The sequence below is a fragment of the Homalodisca vitripennis genome, chromosome 2 (genome assembly GCF_021130785.1).
Source record: "Homalodisca vitripennis isolate AUS2020 chromosome 2, UT_GWSS_2.1, whole genome shotgun sequence".
NCBI classification, from domain to species: domain Eukaryota; kingdom Metazoa; phylum Arthropoda; class Insecta; order Hemiptera; family Cicadellidae; genus Homalodisca; species Homalodisca vitripennis.
Window position 1 is genome coordinate 189,371,797 of NC_060208.1, and position 22,318 is coordinate 189,394,114.

Genomic DNA, 22,318 nt, shown 5'->3' on the forward strand with positions numbered 1-22,318 from the left:
ACTTCGACTTTTTTATGTGAATTTAATAAAAATGATGTTATTGTTTCTTTTTAGGGCAAACTGATTGGCCACGGAGTAGAGGACAAGATGCCAACTATAGCCATTGTCGCCCACTATGATAGCTTTGGCGTTGCTCCGGTAAGTTAAACATACATAGCAAACTAGTACAGAATCTGATTCAGATTCTTAAATTTCAAATCCTAATAGCTTTTTTAACCTTAGTGTGATGTAAACAAACCACTACCGATTCAATTTTTGTCATTCTTAAACCTTTTGAGATTATCTAATAATATAAAAAGCAATCCTAAGAATACAGCTCTCTTGTAAAAGGATTTGCAGAGGTTCAGAGAAATAGCTATATTTTAAGAACAAAGTTATATCCCTTCCTTCTACTTTAATTTGATACATTAATCTGGTAATTTGATAGATTGTAATATGGGTTTCCAGAATATATGCTTTTAATGTGCAAAAAATGTGGACGTAAGTTTGTATAATGTATTTTAAACTTAAAATATTGGACAAATTTCAAACCACCTCTTGTAAAAGAGTATTAATTAAATTATAAACATTATATATTTTACTATCAATTACCTGCAGTACAGTTATTCGCACACAATTTAATAAGCTTTGCACTTGTATGAACACTTGTTTTGGTTTGAGTGAATTATATTTCTGACACCAATGTTAGTTTGTCTGGTTGCCTCAATAAAGAAAATATGCCAACAATTGTATATTTTTCGCCATTGTAATTTATTGCGGTAATTTATTATGAGTATTTTTGTGCCATAGTTGATTTTACCTTTTTTCCCCGATCAAGGAAATGATATATAGATATACAGGTCTGAGAAGCTTACTTCTGCAAAAGACAACTAAGATGGGTTTTGTAAAAGTCTTTAGTAAAATGTTAGTAACTTTGACTTTGATATCTGCATTACAGTCCTCATCAAGCACCGCATACTTAATATTTGCTAAAATGTAATGTTTATTTTTACTAAAACTTATTAAACTTTCATATTTTGATGTTTTTACTCTTTGCTCAACAGTGGTTGAAAAAAGGTTGAATTAAGAAGTGTTACTACCAAGGTTACTGTATGCTTTCAAGACTATAAATGTAAACAAATTTAAACTACTGGTTAAATTAATTAAACATATGGTTGTACTGTCACAAAACAATATATTATATTTCAAAGCTCTTTCAGTCTATAATATTATAAAAAAATAGTGTTCTTTTTCTGTTTACATGGTCTATTTCCTTGAATTTGTATGATATTTTTAATAAATATTCTGTTATCTGGGGCAGAGATGAATCCAACAAATCAGAGATCATAATTGGTACAGCCATTTTTTATTTATAATTCGTGTAACCAACCCGACACCAATTAGTTTATATAGTATATTTGTTTTGTGTATATAGACATAGGAAAATATCTAAACAAGTACAAAAATTGTCAAGTGGACAAAGATTAGCTACCGGCATCTGTTCATACACACAGCTGATACATGGCATTGCACAAATATAAACCAGAGTGTCCAGCTTGCGGGAAATGTGGGAAGTGCAGGAATTGTACTTAAATTTACTATGTACAGGAAAAATGCTGGATATATACAACAATTTTGAGCAAAATATGTAAAAAGTTCAAAATAAACAAATCACGACTAACACTGATTTCTTTTGTGATCAAGTTAAAAAATATTGGACAGCGCCGTCTTTGTGAAAGAGTAGATAGAGGTGTGTGAGGTAAGTTGACAGTTCAAGGCCACTCGCTACCAGTGAAAGCGTCGTAGCATCCCTACAATATTACTTTGTAAAGATATCGCTTTAGTTCATTACCTACTTTTGTAATGGTTGTCAAAAAATGTCACTGTTTTTTTGCTTCAAAGGTCACTGAAAGTCACCAAAAGTCAATCCTCAGCAGTAGACTCCTGTAATTTTCAAAATTTCATATTTTTTCAGTATTCAGAAGACAAGTTTTGTAGACCTTCTGGAACTTTCTGGGATAGGGTTGTAAATTCCAAACACTGCAATATACTGCACATATGGCCTATCATTATTTTAATTTTGACTGATCTACTTGTAACTTTGTCCAAGTAAATATTAGCTTTTTACTAACATTATTTATAATAAAATTAATTTAAATAAAAACCATTGATTTTATCGGTAATAGGATTTGGAAAATGATTTTGTTTGTATAGAAAAGTCAGGGAATTTCTTCAAGCCAAAACCCTGTATAGTCTAGTTTATGGTGGTGTATGGCAGTCAGTGGTTATTGGCTTTGAAAGAAATATCAAATTTGTGTGTTTCTTTGACTACTTTAAATAGTTCTTGTATGTATTTTAATTTATGGAGTGAAATACATTTGCTATTCTGTTTTTTGTGCTGATAAAAATTGTTACAGGACTATTAATTTACTCCTTCAAATTCCTCACTTATTCTCAATCATTACCAAAAGATTTAATAATGGCCTTTCTTGTCATGTTGTGACTTAGTTTAAACAGAGTGTGATATCTGTGGTATATTATATAGTGCAGGACTATATCGATTCTTACAGTGTATGTAATATGTTGGCAATAGGTATCGTATGAATAAATCCTATTGGCCAAGGGATGGCGCTCCCCCCTCCTTGACCTACCCCCACCTCTAAATACCTCAGTCATCAACCGTCACCTCGATGCTCCGGTCCAGCGTTACGCCCTCGGCCGTTATTGTATGCCAAAAAGTAGTTTCACTCACCCAGTTCCCGTTGAGTAGTACAAGATAGTACAAAGTGGCGACGAGACAATCGGAGTGTTAAGTGGTCAGTTCGGCAGTTATTGTTAAAATTGCGATCTGTACCGTGTAAGCGTCGGTCGGGTCAGCGACCGCATGCATCTCGAAGGCGTCAGTAAACAAGTGAGTGTTCAACCTAGGAGGAAGGGAAGTGAATGTACGAATTCGATATTAGTTCGTTATTCAGTGACATTGCACCAAGAAAAATGACGGGAATTATTGGTAGCGTGGGTGAGTTCAACTCCAATGAAGAAACGTGGGACTCGTACATAGAGAGGTTTGAACTATTTTTAAGTTGTAATGATATCTATAATTCTAAGAAAGTGAGTACCTTGCTGACAGTGGTAGGAGTAAAAACGTTCAAGCTATTACGGGATTTGTGTACACCCGATACGCCTTCTACAAAATCGTACGATGATTTAGTGAAGCTAATTAAGGACCATTTATATCCGACTCCATCTTTTGTATGTGAAAGATATAAGTTCAGTTTACGTAACCAACATGACGGTGAAAGTGTAGCTCAGTACATTGCTCAATTAAAAAACTTATCTAAATACTGTGAGTTCGGTGCTAGTCCTAAATGACTATTTGAGAGATCGTCTTATTTGTGGAATCCGTTCAGAATCTACTAAACAAAGACTTTTGTCAGAAGCTAATTTGACCTTCGACAAGGCTGTTCAACTGACATCGCAGATTGAGATGGCAGAGAAAAGCGCAGCAACGTTGGTGTCAGGCAGCCATGACACCAGCTCCGTTCGCAGCGTCCATCGGCTAGCAACGTCATCAGCTAAGCGTCACTACAACGGACGTGAGTCAGCGCCGAGCGGGAGAGACAACGCTTCGCGTCACCACGCCACGCCGAGTACCATACACGCACATCAGTCCAGCAGCACTAGTGTAGTGAAGTGTAACTGTTGTGACGCCGTAGGTCACTTCAGTAAGCAGTGTAAATATTACGGTTGTGTTTGCCATAAATGCGGCAAAACAAATCATTTAAAGAAGGTTTGCCGATCTCAGGCTAGGGGTAAATCAGGCAACAATTATTCTCATTACAGCAATAAGGGTAATTTCAATAAGGGTAAACATCATTTTGTCGAAAGTGTACTAGACAATAATGACGATGAAACAGATGTAGTAGAGTGTATTGGTAATTTGTTTGAATTAGCCAAAGTCTCTAGTAGGGTTGATCCCTTGAAAACTAAAGTAACTGTTGAAAATTAAGTAGTAACTTTTGAAATTGACACAGGTGCTTCTGTAAGCGTAATCAGTGAATCCTTTTATCACGAGAATCTAAAGTTCCTTAACTTGTTACCTACTGATGTAAGTTCTTACACTAATGTACCCATACTTCCAATAGGTAGGTTAGAAGTAAATGTTAAGTATGAAAGTCAAAATAAAGTCCTGAGTTTATTTGTAATTAAAAATGGTGCATATCCACTCGTGGGAAGAGATTGGATCAAGGAGTTAGGGGTTGTAATTTCTTTCAAGAATAAAGAAGAGTTATTTGTAGCTAAAAATGACGATGATGTAAAATATAATAACTTAGTAAAGAAGTTAGTTTCAGAGTATCCAGAAGTGTTCTCTAAAAAGTTAGGTCAGTGTAATCGTGATCCTATCAGACTGGTGCTGAAGGAAAATAGTAAACCCAAATATACTAGTCCTAGACCATTGCCTTTCACATTAAAAGCTAAGGTAGAGCAAGAGTTAGAGCGTCTAGTAAACGCTGATGTTTTGATGCCTGTAAGTAGTTCAGAGTATGGATCTCCTATAGTTCCAGTACCAAAGAAAGATGGCAGCATTAGAATTTGTGGCGACTTTCGTTATTTAAATTCTCAGCTAGAGATAGATCGTTATCCAATACCTAGAGTAGAGGATCTTTTCGCAGAAATGCAAAAGGGTGAATTGTTCAGCAAAATCGATTTGAGTCAAGCATATATGCAATTGAGACTAGATGAGTTTTCACAGAAATTATGTACAATTTCAACTCACAAGGGGTTGTTTGCCTATAAAAGACTTCCTTATGGAATAGCTAGTGCAGTAGGAATTTTTGAAAAGGTAATAGAGCAAACTTTACAAGGTGTGAAGTGTTTTTTGGACGATATCATCATTTCCGGTCCAAATGATGAGACTCATTTTAGTAGACTAAGAGAAGTTTGTGAACGACTTCGAAAGGTCGGTTTTACAGTAAAACAAGACAAGTGTAAATTCTTTGCTTCTAAAGTACTGTTCCTCGGATTTACAATTGACAAAACTGGACTACACACCTCGGAAGCCAAAATAAAAGCTATTGTAGAGGCTCCAGAACCTAAGAATGTAACAGAAGTAAAATCCTTTGTAGGATTAGTCAACTACTATGGCAAGTTTGTACCAAATATATCAACAGTTCTAAGACCATTGTACAATCTGTTAAGAAAAGATGTAAAGTTTTCCTTTGATAAAGAATGTGTAAAATCCTTTAAGCAAATCAAAGAGCTATTGTGTACAGCTCCAGTGTTAGCACACTATGATCCGCAAGCTCCAGTAATACTAACGACCGATGCTAGTGCATACGGTATAGGTGCTGTATTAAGTATTGTAGATAGCAATGGACAGGAAAGACCGGTAAGCTATGCTTCACGTACGTTAAATCAAGCAGAACGTAACTACTCTCAGATTGACAAAGATGCATTGTCATGCGTCTTTGGTGTCAAACGTTTTCACCAGTATTTGTATGGACGACACTTTACGTTAAGGAGTGATCATAAACCATTAGTCAGTATTTTTGGACCTAAAACGGGTTTGCCAGTGTTCGCAGCAAGTAGACTTCAACGTTACTCTTTGTACCTCAGTGGTTATAACTTTGACATAAAATATGTTAAATCAGATGACAACAGCGCAGATGCTCTGAGTAGATTACCATTGAAAGTGTCAAAATCAGAAGACAGTTCTGAATTGCTAGGGTTAGGGACCTATTTACATTTTGTAAAGGAGAGTTCTTTGCCAGTATCATGTGAACAAGTAAAACTTGAAACCCAGAAAGACCCAATACTAAGAAAAGTGTTAGGCTATGCTATGTATGGATGGCCAAGCCATATTCCTAAAGACAATATAGAATTGTACCCGTTCTTTGTAAGGAGAGAGGAAATAGCTGTTGAGCAGGGTATCTTGATGTGGGGTTACAAAGTAATAATTCCAAATAGTTTACGTAACTATGTTTTAAACGAGCTCCATGCTTCTCATCTCGGTATAACAAAAATGAAAGTAGTAGCTAGAGCTTATCTGTGGTATCCAAATCTGGATAAAGATATTGAAAATCTTGCTAACAGTTGTTCATCCTGTCTTCTTGAAAGACCGAATCCAAGTAAAAGTGAGTTACAACACCATTGGCACTATCCTAGTAAACCATTCGAGAGAATACACGCAGATCATTTCTATTATAAGAATAAATTGTATTTAATTGTCATAGATGCGTGCACAAAATTGTTGGAAGTTATTGAGACAAATTCAACTTCCGCTAGTCAGACTATTAGTCATTTTCGTGAGTTGTTTTCAAGGTTCGGAATACCAGTCACTTTGCATAGTGACAACGGTCCACCGTACAGTTCAATTGAGTTTAACAATTTTCTCAAACACAATGGTATCAAACATACAACTAGTGCCCCGTTTTACCCTAGAAGCAACGGCCAAGCAGAAAACTCAGTGGCTTATGCCAAGTCTAAACTGAAATGTGCTTTCAGAGAAAATGTAAATATTCAAGTAGCTTTAAGTAGGATATTATTTGACTATAGAAATTCAATTCATATGACTAAAAATGAATCACCAGCAATGTTAATGTTTGGTAGACCACTTAGAACCCGATTAGACATTTTAAGACCTAATTTATCTAAGGTTGTTGAAGAAAAACAAGGTAAACAAAAGTTCTATGCTAGAGGTAGTAAAACACGTATTTTACCAATTAACCAAACTGTGTTAGTAAGAGATTACAGTAGATCTCAAGAGCGATGGGTAGAAGGATGTGTAGTAAAACAACTAGGTGCAACAATGTATTTAGTGAGGTTAGCGTCTGGTCTTGTTTACAAGCGTCATGTTGACCAGCTGATAGCAGTCGACACTGCTCCAGTGACAGATCAAACAGCTGAGAGCCAGCAGACAGCGCGCTCTGACTGTGCCGACACAATCCAGTAGGCAGTAACCGCACAGCTGATGCGCCGCGGCATTCTATTTCTGTCCGCCCCAGTACAGCTATGTCACCCCACGCTTCTCATACTCGCACTACCTACACCAGTCCTATTACTCAACGTTCACCACTTGCTCGTTCCACTCCTGTTCGCAGGTATCCTCAACGAGAGCGAAAGCCAATTATAAGGCTAGATTTGTAATAGTAGTTTAACAAGTGTATTACGGATAATGAATTTATAATGTGTTTTATTCTAATATTTTATTATTATAATTATTCCAATAGTTGATATAACAATATTCTTCTCAATTTGTATTATAAAAAAAGGGTATTACAGGTTATGTGCTTAAAGAATTTATGTTCAATTTATGTAATTGTTTTTTTAATGTAACAAAATTGTGTGTCTAATTAAGAAGGGAGAGATGTGATATCTGTGGTATATTATATAGAGCAGGACTATATCGATTCTTACAGTGTATGTAATATGTTGGCAATAGATATCGTATGAATAAATCCTATTGGCCAAGGGATGACGCTCCCCCCTCCTTGACCTACCCCCACCTCTAAATACCTCAGTCATCAACCGTCACCTCGATGCTCCGGTCCAGCGTTACGCCCGCGGCCGTTATTGTATGCCAAAAAGTAGTTTCACTCACCCAGTTCCCGTTGAGTAGTACAAGATAGTACACAGAGAACTTCATTATTGTTATAAGTTAGTAAATGACTTAATTTGAAAATGCTGTATTGTATTGTATTGTATTTGATGGGTTTGAGTTCAGTTTCAAAGTCACCATTTTCACTAATTTTGTTTGTAAAATTCATTCTGTCATATGTACTGTCAATACAGGAGCTGTCATTTGGAGCAGACAGCAACGGGTCTGGGGTGGCAATGTTACTAGAGTTGGCACGTTTGTTTTCACACCTATATGCTAACACACAGACCCATGCACGAGTCAACCTGCTCTTTCTGTTGTCTGGTGGCGGCAAGCTTAACTACCAGGGGAGTAAGAAGTGGCTAGAAGATCAGCTGGATGGTGTTGATGCCTCTCTTTTACAGGTTAGACTTCCTTTTTCAAATGCCCGAAATATCCATCAATCAAACACATATTGATGTTTGGTACTTTCGAAACCTAGCAAAAAATTTGAATAGGGGTTGTCTATGAGATTTTCAAAAGCCATCCCTTTTGTTTGCAGATCTTACCTTTGGTTCTCTGCAAATAGCCTATGTGTCAATGAAGACAAGTCTGAACATATTATTTTTAGCCTATGTACTGTATCGGCAAACAAGTCAGTCAAGCTACTTGGTATTACCCTTGACTCTAAACTTTCGTGGGGAACCCATATAACCTCGCTATGTACTCGATTGTCCAGAGTTATTTTTCTCTTAAAAAAACTTACACTGTGTACTAGCTCTAGTTTAGTTATTAAGGCCTATTATGCTCTTTTTCATACCCACCTTCAGTATGGTACCCTTCTCTGGAGGAATTCTAGTTATGCTGCTGATGTCTTTCTGTGCCAAAAGAAAGCTTTACGCATTATTTTTAATAAAAAGCCTACCGATTCATGTAAGCCTGTCTTTGTAGAAAGTGGTATTCTTACACTTCCTTGTATCTTTGTTCTACAAAGCCTTATGTATGTAAAAGAGAATCTTGATGTATTTAATGTGAGAGGCCTAACTCGTGATTATAATACTAGAAATAGAGATCTAATTGATTTAAAACATGTTAAGCTAAGTAAAACCCAGCGTACATATCTTTTTACTGGTGTAAAGCTGTTCAATAAATTACCATTGATTGTTAGAGACATTTCCTGTAAACATTTTAAGACAGTTATGTTAAAATGGCTCAAAGAAAAAAAAAAGTGTTTATTTATATCCATTGTAATTTACTCCGGTCTTAGTGTTTTTTTGTGCCATAAATGATTTGCCTTGTTAGCTAGCACAACCAAAAAAATATTTATGTATACACAGGTCTAAAAAGCCTACTTCAGTCAAAAGACAATTAAGATCGGTTTTTATAATAGTCTTTAACCCTAGAAGTGGGTGGCAATGGTGGACTTCTATACTGGCAAGGAATTTTTGGAGACTTTTTAAAGTATATTTCAGAAATTCATAAAAATAAACTTATAATTAACCCATCATTAGCATACCATTTTTTTTTTTTTTTTCACGAAGAAAAGCACTTTCAAATTATATCATGAATGAAATTTTTGTAATTTATTTACTCATACTTTTTAAATTAGAATGAAATTAAAAAAGTATGTTTTATTCAAAAACTGTATTAGTTGTATATAGAAAAGTAAAATGTTATAATTAGTAAAATTTACCACATTACCAAAAAGTGTGAATTTTATTGCAAAATTCAAAACATAAACTATTATTTAAAAATTGCAATTTTAAGAAAATATGTTGGTCTACAGGAATCATAATGGTTTTGCTAAATAAATTTGTGTTTATTATTTTATTTTTACTGAACAAACTTAATGCACATAGTTTGATGTACTGTATTTATTTCTGAATGGTGCTTCTGACTTTGCACAGAACTGTGTGAACTAATCAGTGAGAGGTACTGATCTGATTGCATCGTAGATGAAGCCATAACATATGAGTATGGCCTCACTTTTGCAGATTCCTAATCTTATAACTGTTGATGTTTGTGGTATAACTTCACTATATTTATCTTAACAGTAAAACCAACTCCTCTTTAATCGTAATACTCTATCATTTAAAGTTTTTACTGCAAATTGTTTTTTCTTTCTCTCCTCTTCCTTTAACTTCCTGGTTAATCCTTGAACATCTCTGAATGTGATTGAAATAATAATGCAAAAAAGTGTGTTTATGAATACTTAATGAGCAATATATTCTTTACTTAAAGGAAGCCAATTTCATCCTGTGCCTAGACACTGTGGGAGGAGCCAACTCTTTATACTTCCATGTGTCAAAACCTCCAAGGGACAACTCCCCAGGAGCCAACTTCCTCAAGGTAATAGGAACACCAATTTTAATTAGAATTATTTTTGATCAAGTTAAATTCATAACCTTTTTCTGAAAACTTTTTTGCAACTCAAGAATAAAAAATGTTATAATTATTCATTCTTGGTGGACACCTATAGTTAAAAGAACTTACATTTCGATTTTTAAGCTTTTCAAAACAATTTTTTAGGAGGATTTTTTTACTTGTTTCCAACTAATATACCACAAATCAACTTTGTAATCCTCATTGTTGCAAAAGATTATGGTCAGTTCAATTTAAATACTCTTCTTTCATAATTTGTTCATCATCAAATAAATTGCACAAATATAGAATGGTGTCATTAAAACTAATCTAAGAAATAAAATTAATAAATTAATCCTATACGAATAATGCAATTATCCCAACTATTCAACCAGACAATGCTTGGGTTTATTATAAAAATTGATTAAAAAACATATTAAATTTTGAACTTTTTTTATTCATTTTATAAATTCCTCAAAGTGATATAATCATTTGCCAAAGTCCATAAGAACTAAATAATACACTGAATGATGTATTTTATTTTAATACTACAAATTTGTACAGTGCCAAATTATAGACTATATTATCAAAACTAGTAATAATTATTTCACTGCTATTAAATATTAAATATCACTGCTTTCGAATATCAAGTGAGAGAGAAGTCAGTATTAAAAGACAGGTAATACCTGAAATTCAGTTCTCGTAAATTGATACATGCAATTTACATAAGAAGTGTGGTCTCAAATAATGATGTCTTTTTCTATTTCTTTCAGGAACTGAAAAGTGTAAAGAGCAATGTACCCGTTGAGGTAGTCCACAAGAAGATCAATCTGGCGGAGGAGGTGTTAGCGTGGGAACACGAGCGATACAGTATCCGCAAGTTATCTGCCTTCACGCTCTCTTCTCTTAAGGTTTGTTATTCCTGGAGCCAATTTCCAATTCATTCTACTGAACACTTTATTTCCTCATTTGTTATGTTTGTCAAGAAATTTTAATCGAATGAAATGCAAACAAAACCCTTCTGGAATCTAAAATTTTTTTATTATTGAGCTTTTCTTCTTTATTAACACATACTTTTATGTGTAAGAATGTTGTTAATTTGTTGTATATGCACCACAGACTCACAAACAGCCTCTGAGGAGCACCATACTGGATACCAAGAGTAGTGTCGATATCTCACAGCTGGCTCGAAACACCGAGATCGTGGCTCAGGCCTTGGCTCGACACATCTATAATCTCTCAGCCGATACCTTCCCATTCTCCAAACCTATGGTGAGCCAATTATTAATATATATTTTACTTGATCCAATATTGATTTAGTTGGCAGTATTATTACCATGTTCAAATCGTATGGTTTTCACATTAAATAATGGCTGACACTCAAGTTTAATGAAAACAGGAATTAGAAGCAAAGGTGTTTGACAATGCAGTTTTAATGTTTTATTAAATGACAGCGATAGCATGTACTCTAGTTTCCAATAAATAACGGACAATACTAGACAAAGAATTTGGTTTGTCTATAGACAAGGAAGTGTCTTTTTATTCTCAGCCAATTTGTATATTGTGATTCAAGTTTAAATTTATGAATACAATTACTTTTAACCCACTGAGTGAGTACTTGTGGAATTGTTACATGATGGCCATGACACTCCCGAACTCCTATCACAGAATGATGGTGTTATGAATAGTCTGAGTTTTTATTTTTAATACATTAGTTTTGTCCAAAAAGTATCCCTTTACTGGCTGATCGTTTGGATATGAGGGTCAATGTATCACAATTTGTTTGCTGGGTCAATGAGTCACAGAGCTGTTTCACATATTATTAGATGTGCTTGCATTTTATTTCATTGTAATCGTACGTCTTAACAGAAAGTTTACACTAAGTTTTGCTTTGAAATTCAATCTGTTTCAAAAACACCTCTTTGGTGTACAAAGCTTTTTTTTGGTAACTGTAATGGCCCTATGGTTTGATACTGAGATTAAAAAGTGGTTTAATAGGCGATTCAAAAAAGAACATTTCAGTGGAAAGTGACCACAATTTCAAAATTTGTGAAATTTTACATAAATATTTGAAAATTAACCAGATTTCTGCAAAATTTGTTTTTTTAGCTGTTAATGAATGACCCCAGCCAAAAAACAAATTGATTTTTTTTATAGCTTTGGCTGTTAATTTGTTCAGCACTTTTGTTGGGCGTACTACGTTGAAATCCCATAGGACAATCTGGATTTGTCAAGTAATTATTTGAATATGTTGAAAAAAATTACTATTCATGATGATACATGGGTTTACCCTGAAAAAAGCCGTCAAAGAAATGCTCGGTTTTAGGAATATTATCTTGATATCGTAAGGCATTTATGAGATCCAATACAAAGGAAACAGGCATGACATGATTGAATCCTTTATCTCTACAATGTGCCAGCTCATTCCTCATGCATCAAGCCTTTATTCAGCACTTTTTAATGATGCACAATATCAAAGACCTTCCTGAATGTTCTTAAATTAAATTTCCTCTAAAAATTACGGCTGCCACCTATTGACTCATGTTTTGACCAAAAGTCAAGGTCAAAAGCTTTTAGACAAAGCTCGTATATTTTAAACCTTCCGATGTACTACGTATATTTATTTCTGCATAAAAATTAATACAAAAATAACTGTCATAAATAATAGTATCAGTATAATATAAATTATTAAACCTTTTTTTGTCTACTAAGTAGTTGAGTTCTCAGGAAGTGTTTTCTAACTTGTGCTTTCTAATTTAGATTCAAGATCAGCCATGATAATAGGTTGTATTATAGTTTATATCATGTTTGAGCTGTATTTTGGTTCGATACCTTTTTAGGCTGATGGTGTGCCTCATAAGCTATTTAGTTTCTAATATGTCTCTAATTTTCACATGTAATTATATCTTTTGCTAAAATTATTTTGTCTTTGTTTGCATCGTTTTCACCATTATATGACTTGTGCGCTTATCTATCGTCTATACATTGATATATTGACAATAGATTCTTAATATCAATCGACATTTGAATTTAAAATAATGGACACTATTCAACCAAGCTAGTTCCTCTACTACATTCATTAATCTATATATGATTTTTATTACACCGTACATAAGAATAAGCTTATGTAAAAGCTACTATGTTAATACTAGAAATAAATAAATACGAGATAATGTTACATGTTTTCACTGCAGGGTGTGGAGGCGGATTCTCTCAAGACATATATAGAGTTCCTGACAGCTCAGCCTCGTTCAGCACAGCTGCTGGCAGACAAGAACAACCCCCTGGTGCTGGCCCTGTCGCAGTTGCTCAGCGGGTCAGTATGTTCACCGTAACGATTTCCATACTATTAGATCTCCTTGTTCTAAAGATTTTGTACAAAAATGTTACTACCGTTTTAAACATATTTCATTTCTCTCACAATAAATGAAATGATGTATCCTCTCTCTCTCTCACACACAAATATTTGTTTGTTTCAGATATATAAAGGATGTAAAGGTGTCATATCAGACTCCGGATAAAAGAGACCCAGAGTTTGTATTTTACGACATTACCAAAGCCATAGTAAATGTATACAGGTAAGTTTAAACCTGTCTTAGTACTCTTTCTATCAGAAACAAACTAAAGAAATTAAAATTATTAAGGGTTTTGTTCTGATTATTGTTTATGGAATTGCTTGTATCTACAATTCATAATATCTGTTTATTCTATTTGATTTTGATATTAATACAGTATAATCACGTTTATTCACCTCCATGTATCCAACATTTCTTTTTATCTGACATAGTACGGTGACCATGTTGAGTCCCTTGAACTGGTTATAAAGCTGTATATATTTTCAGTACAATTTACCATTAGTAAGTAAATGTAAACACAACCTACAGTAGCCAAGGGGAGGTTGGAAATACTTGGCATGATTGTATTGGAGGGTAGCATATTTGGTGGTCTCTGTACTCCTTATTTGTATAATATGGTGACACCACTTCATGCGGCCATTTGTTTTGTACGGTTTGTTCTTTACAATAACATACATTTGATGACTTTGCTTAAGTGCTCAGTTTCCTTTATATGGCTTGTAAAATTTTAATTACAGTCACGGCCACCAAGTAAGGCAGGTGGGTGGATTTTGCGCTGCTGCCACGTATGGGACCGGTGAAGCGGAGGAAGGTCGAAAATCTCGGTCGCTCTCAGGCACAAATTGGCAACGCTGTGTGCACATTGTTGCCTAGTCCAAGCGTCGTGCCGACGCGACGCTGCAGCTTTCCACACGGATTATTATAAACCTTATTATCGGTTATTATTATAAACCTTAGAGACTCATCAGACAGCGAAAACAGCTGACAGTGACAGTGACATTGACAAAGATTAAAAGCAAATAACTCGGAACCACCAAGTGATCATATCAACCACGGACTGACATTATAATTTCATTGTGATTATGTAATAGTATGTACTAACAATGTTACTTGTTTAATAATAGTTACTTAAAAATGTTTCTTTATTATTTTTATTACTACACGTGTTTAAAATGTTTATATTTAAAATAATTTTGTTAAGGAAGGCAAAACAGATTGTTTTAAGCACGGTTAATTTTATTAAACTTAAATATTTATTTCATTTTCGCTATGGTTACAATACATAGTAGGTACTATAGTTGAGTAATGATAAAAATAATAGAAAAGTAAAGTATTGCTATTAAAAAAAGTTGAGTAGAAATTCTGTGTATACGCACGGCGCACGCATCACTCTGCGTGTTTGATTTCAATAATTTAGGTTTGCACGCATTTCCCAGCGAAGTTAGTAAACTTAGAAAAATTTGTTTGGAACAAAAAATAAAGTTTATACCTTTGTCTAAAACTTTGCCACAGGAAAAAATGTTCCTAACCAAAAAATAAAAAACTTCCTCGCTTACTGAAATGTTTAATACACCATGTTAATGAATTAAAATTGGTTTGTAGGTATTTTAGTATTTCAAAATTACATTTTTGTATTTACATACAAAAATTATATACCGTTATCATCAGCGGTCTCTCCTGAAGCCAATAATTACGATTTTCATCTTTGTAACTTGTTAAGATGTCATCAGAATCTCAGGAGAAAGCAAACAATATCAAGCTCTAAAAATGGATACAATTCAGGGATTATTCTATTTCACGATGTTTGCACAATCTGGCAACGGCGCAATTCCACCTACCCGCCTAATTTGGTGGCCCCGACTGTAGTTGTAGTAAATATAATAGAAAAAGTTAGTTCAAGCAAATTAAAATAATAAATTAATGCCTAAGTCTATTATACTCTACCAATTCATTATGCTTAATTTTATTCTATTTTAATTGATAATCATCAACATGGAAGTTTTTCACACATAACTATACTATATTTTAAAACATGTTTGTATTAGTGCACTCAAATCTTTTGTTACTTTTTTAATGTGATATGTTGAGAACCGGTTAAATTGTGTGAAGGTGTCATGGAAATTTAAAATGCAGTTTATGTATGAACCTTTGGTTTAGCTATATATTATATGTAAATCATTATTTTTTAGATTTATTGGTTCTTTAACTTTTTCTTTATACATTTCAATTATTAGAGAACAATTTCAATATGAACAGCAATTACTATTCTACTAAATACATGCGATTTATATTAAAATGAAAATTTTGAATCTGTATTAGTTCTGTTGCAGCGATTTTCTGGGCATTAATGTAAAAAACAAACTTGTAACTAAAATTGACTTTCAAGAATTACGGTAATATTTTGTTTCAGTGTAAAACCAGCAGTGTTTGATCTGTTTCTCACATTCGCCATTGTTATCTACTTGACCATCGTCTATGTTTTTATACAAGTAAGTTACTATGTGCAATTTTTCAGTTTTAAACTACTTTCCCAGGCCTTTTATTAAATACCAGGAACATTAATATCTCTTTAGAAATCCTTGGTTAATAAAGCTCTGTTGGAATTCTCCAAAACTGTGAGAATAGATTCATATTTTTGTATAAATACACATGTTTCTTGAATACATATTATTATTCTTCCAGTTGTAATGTCTTTAAAAGTTTAATTGTGATGTTTAATTTAAAAAATCTTTAATTTTACTCATGGATACATTTTTTACATTGATCAAACATCTTTTATTATACTGCTAATAGTAATCAACATTTCTTAAACATGTCTGTAACAATGTGATCTGAGCAGAATTGATATTTTCATGAGTTTTAAAATGGCTTGCAGAATGCTGAAAACATGGTGAACATAACAATTTAAAATGTGTTTGGTAGATAATTTATACTATTACTTGTCTATACAATTATATAAAAATCTAATAATGTCCCTCTGTGTATGTGTTACTCAATCAAATAAAAACTACTGGACTGATTGTAGGGAAACTTTACATGGACATTCTTAGCTTCTTGGCAGTAATTTATATACATTTAACCCTAGAACTAGCAATGGTATCATTCTGTACCGGCGGCTCTATTTCAACAGCAACGCAGATGGTTTTTTTTTGTAATGTCTCATTTCATAACTGTCAGTCCAAATTTAAACAATGATATGTCAATTTATTCATATATATAAATAAATAAATAAATATATATATATATATATATATATATATATATATTTGGAAGAATAGTATAATAACAATAACCTATGTTAGTTCCCATGTAAATAATGTTATTTAAAAAAATATATTTTTGTAAATATTCTGTTGTGCAACTGCTTAGAAATAAGTTTTACATGAAAACTGTAAAGGTATAACTTATTCTCAATTTTGTGCCAATTCCAAAAATACATAGTTATCCTAACTTTTACCTCAAAACTTATTTGTTACATGGCTTTGTGTGAAAAAGCGTGTGCAGACACTGTTTTTTTAAAGTAGGTTAATCTTTGAAGAAATAATATCTTTCATGGGTAAACATAATCTTATGACTGCATTAAAAGTGCTACATATTTACTTTTATGTATGTATGATATTTAAAACAAAAATAAAATGAAATATTTAATTTGAATACTACCTTATTTAAATAGGTACAATATATACAAAGTTTCTCTTCCACTGAGTCACTGAATTCCACCTTGCGTTTGCGGCCTCTCTGTGGAACTGGTCTGGTGTTCGAGCAGATAATAGGACTTAGGGTGAATTCCACAATTACTTACAGAGCAAAATAAATTGGTTTTCTTTTTTAAGTTTTTACATTCACATATGGTACACACAAGCGACAGTTTGTGTTTGTGAGTTTGACGAGTTCATGAGCAGGGCTAAGGAGGTCACCAGGTGGAAGAACAACTTCTCTGTCTGACTCACACGATTGTGAGAAAACACTTACTAGCATATCACATCTTCTACATGGTCTGTCATGTTTAGCTCAATGTGAAAATAAACATTGTTATTACTAGAAATAGGATGATCCAAAACAAGCTCTCTGAGATCATTATGGGGCTTTAGAGACCAATCATGTGAACAACTAAAACTATAACCTGAGAAAGCTAAACCACAGTAATAGCAACACTAAAACATTATAAAATACATTTTTTCCACAAATAATATTGGATTCATAACACTAAACACAAAACCTGGCACTTGTTTAGAGTTTCACAACAACAACATGAATGATGCAACAACACATGTTCACGTCAGCTATCCGTTAAGAACAACGTTTGATGTTTTACGATAATCGAAGCAAGAAAAATAAATCAGTACTATAGTAAATGCTCTCCCATAATCTATATTCTTCTATATATATAAAAATGAATGTTTGTATGTTTGTCCTTTATGGAATCGTGAACTATTGGACCGATCATGATGAAAATTTGTACGTATATGTATTTTTCCACGGAGAAGGTTTATAAGCTATGCCCATCCCTTTCCCGATTCAGGATTCCGCCCCACTGGTTACAGAAATACCCATAAGAAATGCATTGCAGCAAACATATGTTAACGTCTTTTCAAATTTTCAATCAGCTGTTCTTTGTAAACATATATTACACTTATAGTTTTAAAGCATAGAGTAAGCTTAAGAGAAACGACGAATTTTGTTTTAAACTGTTTTTGCAATCACTGTTAAACATAGACTTTACTATCCAGATAATACAATTCAAATTTGACGTAAAAATTCACCTTTAACTGCAATATTTATTTAATATAAACCATGCTCATGCTTGATCAGAAGAGTAATGCAGATATCATAATTACTATCTTACGTTGGCTACAAATATAAAGAATGTTATAAAAATCAACCTTAGTTGTTTTTTTTTGACAGAAGTATGGTTCTCAAAACTCCGTGTGTACATATTCTCTCGATCGAGACAACAAAGCAAGCTCAATCGTGGCATCGGAGATATAACTAATTTAATCTAAAATTTATTATAGTAAAAAAAAAAAATTTACTAAGTAATATAAGGACTTCGGTTCTTAAGATTTGCGTGCGAAGCCGTGGGTAACAGCTAGATAGAGGCAGGAATATGGTACATACCTTCATAATACGCCCAAGAGGCTCACGATGGAACGACTATCAATTATCTCAGCAATGTTTAGAATGTGATAGAAAAAGAATAAGTGAATATAGTGTACTGTTTTCAACGGGAAATTGCGTGCGAAGCCGCGGGCAACTTTTGCAAAAAATTATTGAAATGCGCAGCAAAGCGCGCCGGGCCCGCTAGTATTTCAAATAAAAACCATTTATATGACGCGAAATACCTAAAATTTAAATAACTGTATATGACTACTTTGGCGATGAAAATTTTTTCATGCCGGATGTAGGGTTAAACAGGTGATAGACAAAGTTTGTAGTTACTCATCTGTCAAAATCAGTTACACTTTACAAGTGTTATGTGCAGAAGATTTTCTTTGTCTGGGTTTATTTTTATTGGGATTTTAATAAACAACAGTAAAATGCCATAATTTATTACATCATAAGTGTGTTAATTGGAAAGTTAAAGACTTTGACTTTTGTCTCTCTTTTGACTTACGATTTCTCCACACTGGCCTAGAATATTTCAGTTGTTGCCAAAATCGTTGAAGCTGTTGATTAAAATATGAAATATTGGAGAGATATTCGTGAAATTTTAGAGGTACTTATAAAAAGCAGTGTCACTCTCCGACTTCAGGACTCTATCTTTAAACTTAAATCTAAAATGGAACAAGAGACTGGAATATCTTTAAGTATCACCTATTTCTGGATTGTTTGAAATACCATCTAAAAAGAATATGCTCATGGTGTTCCTGTTTTTCTAAATGAAATTGCATGCAAAGCCAAGGGTAACTACTAGTATTACAGTGGAGTCCCGCTAATCCGAACACGTGTAATCCGAACGTCGGTTAATCCGAACAGGTCCAGGAGGAATTATTTATAACGATAAGGAATAGTTATAGGAACTAATTACTTAAAAAATGAAAATGGGTGCATCATTTCGTACATAAACAAAGAAAACTTTAATTAAATAGACATATAGTATTTTATTAAGACAAATTGTGTACGGTACAGTACATAAATAATGAAGTTAAATACGTACCAAATTGAAACTTATAGGTTAAGTATGATTTAAATTACTGTATTAAGAAGTGAAATCAAACAAAAATTGGACGTACAGTACTGATATTATTATTGAGTACAATATTAATTGTTAAAAGACATAAATTCAGTTATTGTCTTCTGTCGCATTGAAGAGAGTCTATTGGATGACGCGTAGTTTCGCCATCGTGTCATAAACATGATATAGGAAAGTGTAGCAGTAGCCTGTTGCTCTAAGTATCGTAGTGCAAGGTTAAGCGCTGCTGCACCGTCTGCGTGTGGCACCAACCCTCCTTTATCACCCAGGTTCTCGTCGTCCCGTAGCGCGTGGACTCGTACTATATCCAGTACGCTCACATTGCTTAACAATAGAACTCTCACACTAAATACGGTAAATATGCTTAGTATTCGCAAACACGTTTATTTGTCAGAAGAAATACAATGCAACAGTCAGAAAACATGTTTTAATAAACAATGTTGATAATTCTATAACAAAATAGACCCATTCTCAAGTTTAAAAACCGTATTTTTCTGTAATTCTGGCTAATCCGAACAATCACATAATCCGAATAGGGCTCGGTCCCAATTAGGTCGGATTAACGGGACTCTACTGTATCTACATATATAAAAGAAAGTCATGTTAGTTACACTATTTATAACTCAAGAACGGCTGAACCGATTTGGCTGAAAATTGGTAAGGAAGTAGCTAAGAACTGGGAGAAGGACATAGGATACTTTTTTATCCCGATTCAGGATTCCGCCCCACTGGTCTCTAAAAGTTACATATGTTATTAAGTGAAAGAGCCTTTTCAAATTTAATCAGCTGTTCTTTGTAAACATATATAATGCGACAAAAGAAATATATGTTTTTATAATTTAATTATTATTTTAAATTTCTTTACACTTATAGTTTGAAAGCATAGAGTAAGCTTAAGAGAAACAGCAAATTTTGTTTCAACTGTTTCTGCAATCACTGTTAAACATAGACTTTACTATCCAGATAATACAATTCAAATTTGACGTAAAAATTCACCTTTAACTGCAATATTTATCTAATATAAACCATGCTCATGCTTGATCAGAAGAGCAATGCAGATATCAAAATTACTATCTTATGTTGGCTACAAATATAAAGAATGTTATAAAACCAACCTTAGTTGTTTTTTTTGACAGAAGTATGGTTCTCGAAACTCCGTGTGTACATATTCTCTCGATCGAGATAACAAAGCAAGCTCAATCATGGCATCGGAGATATAACTAATTTGATCCAGAAGTGATACACGCGCAAAGCCTAAAATAAAAACCATACGTAATTTCGCTTAACATCTGAAGCTCATAATCATTAGACTGTAATAATATGTACCTAAAATATGCCTATTTTCGTTTCAAAATTACATTGAGCGCCATCATTTATTACATTGTATGTGCGCTAATGAATTCCAACTTTTTGACTCCTGTCCACGATGGTCTAATATAGTTAAATTGTATACAAAAATCATAGAATATTGGAGAAAAATTCCAGTTATTTTACAGGTGCATGTTGAGACTGTTTTAACATTTAAATCTTAAATAGATCATGAGCTTGGAGTATCTTTCAGTAACTATCATTTATCTCAGAAGGGTAATAACGACGTTCAAAAGAAATATGCCTCCTATGTCCCAATTTTTTCTGTAGGAAATCGTGTGCGAAGCCGTGGGTATCTGGGTATTTGGTTGTAATTGGTATTTTATTGAAAATCAAGAGTTTTCGTTATAAAATACTACGAATTTATTGACGAACTAGCTGTTACCCGTAGCCAATCGCGCATAATTACTTTTACTAAGTAATATAAGGACTTCGGTTCTTAAGATTTGCGTGCGAAGCCGTGGGTAACACAGCTAGTACTAAATAAATATAAGCATGAGATGACCATCAAGAAGTGAATACTTTTTATCATACACAAATTTTAAAATTCTACTTTGAAAAAAGTTATACAGCAAAGATTTTTCCAGAACTCAACATTTTGCAAACATTATAGATTCTGAACATTGCTGCTATTAATGGAATAACTTAAGAGGATGGAAATACAAATTAAAAAAATTTAATGGATGGCGTTTTCATCTTATCTTGTTTATATAAGACTAAAATACTGAATATTTGGATGTAACAGTAGCCAATAAGAAAATGGCAGGCTTCTGATGTGTCACATGTCGTCAGTAGATGATTAACCCAGTTTATGCATGGATCTTAAATGTTTTCTCGTTTGCAGGGATTTCCCAAGCTCTACAGTGTCATGCTGAGATTCACAACGCAGAAGAAAAGTAAAACTTACTAATGCAGAAGAACATGCCTGCACTTGTGTGGAGTGATCTCTTCAGTATGTAGCAAACGTACTGTGGCGTTTTGTAGACAACATTATTATTGTAGTAAAGAGAAACAATTTTTGTATATAATAGTATTACCTCAATTTAAGCTAAATGATTAGTCAATCAAAGTGAATGTTTGTGTATGTTAGTGTAGCTAGTCAGCCGTCGTGGTTCATGGGCTCGCATGAATTCCCAATGTACTTTAGAAGCATTTAAATTGTGAAGAAATACAACAGGGTGTTTCTTTTAGTCTTATTAGCTTTAAGTTACAATTTACATGTTTGTATATTCTCAAATGACATTATTACCTCGTAAAGTTTGATGGGATTGTTATTTTGGCCTTTTTTAATGATATGTAAACAAAGAGAATGCAATCTTTGGGACAACTACTATGTCTAGTTGAATTGATCTAACATTCAAAATGTGCAATTTAGTAGTTACTGAAAAGATTGAAAGATATCAGTTGTAATTCTACTAAACATTTCAACGATTGAAAATTAGGAGAGTTATTGATGAGGACTGTCTCATTTATTACATAATCTAA

At 33.4% G+C, this 22,318-nt stretch overlaps 1 protein-coding gene across 1 annotated transcript in view; it reads left to right on the forward strand.

The window, feature by feature from the left end:
- LOC124355195 (nicalin-1-like) overlaps positions 1 to 22,096 on the forward strand; it is a 33,737-nt gene extending 11,641 nt beyond the window's left edge. Inside the window, 9 exon segments of the mRNA XM_046806202.1 lie at positions 55 to 138; positions 7,771 to 7,980; positions 9,797 to 9,904; positions 10,690 to 10,827; positions 11,036 to 11,188; positions 13,111 to 13,232; positions 13,396 to 13,494; positions 15,683 to 15,761; positions 21,678 to 22,096. Of these exon segments, the coding sequence (XP_046662158.1) occupies positions 55 to 138; positions 7,771 to 7,980; positions 9,797 to 9,904; positions 10,690 to 10,827; positions 11,036 to 11,188; positions 13,111 to 13,232; positions 13,396 to 13,494; positions 15,683 to 15,761; positions 21,678 to 21,743 (1,059 nt within the window). The 3' untranslated portion in view covers positions 21,744 to 22,096.
- Positions 22,097 to 22,318: the final 222 nt, after the last annotated feature.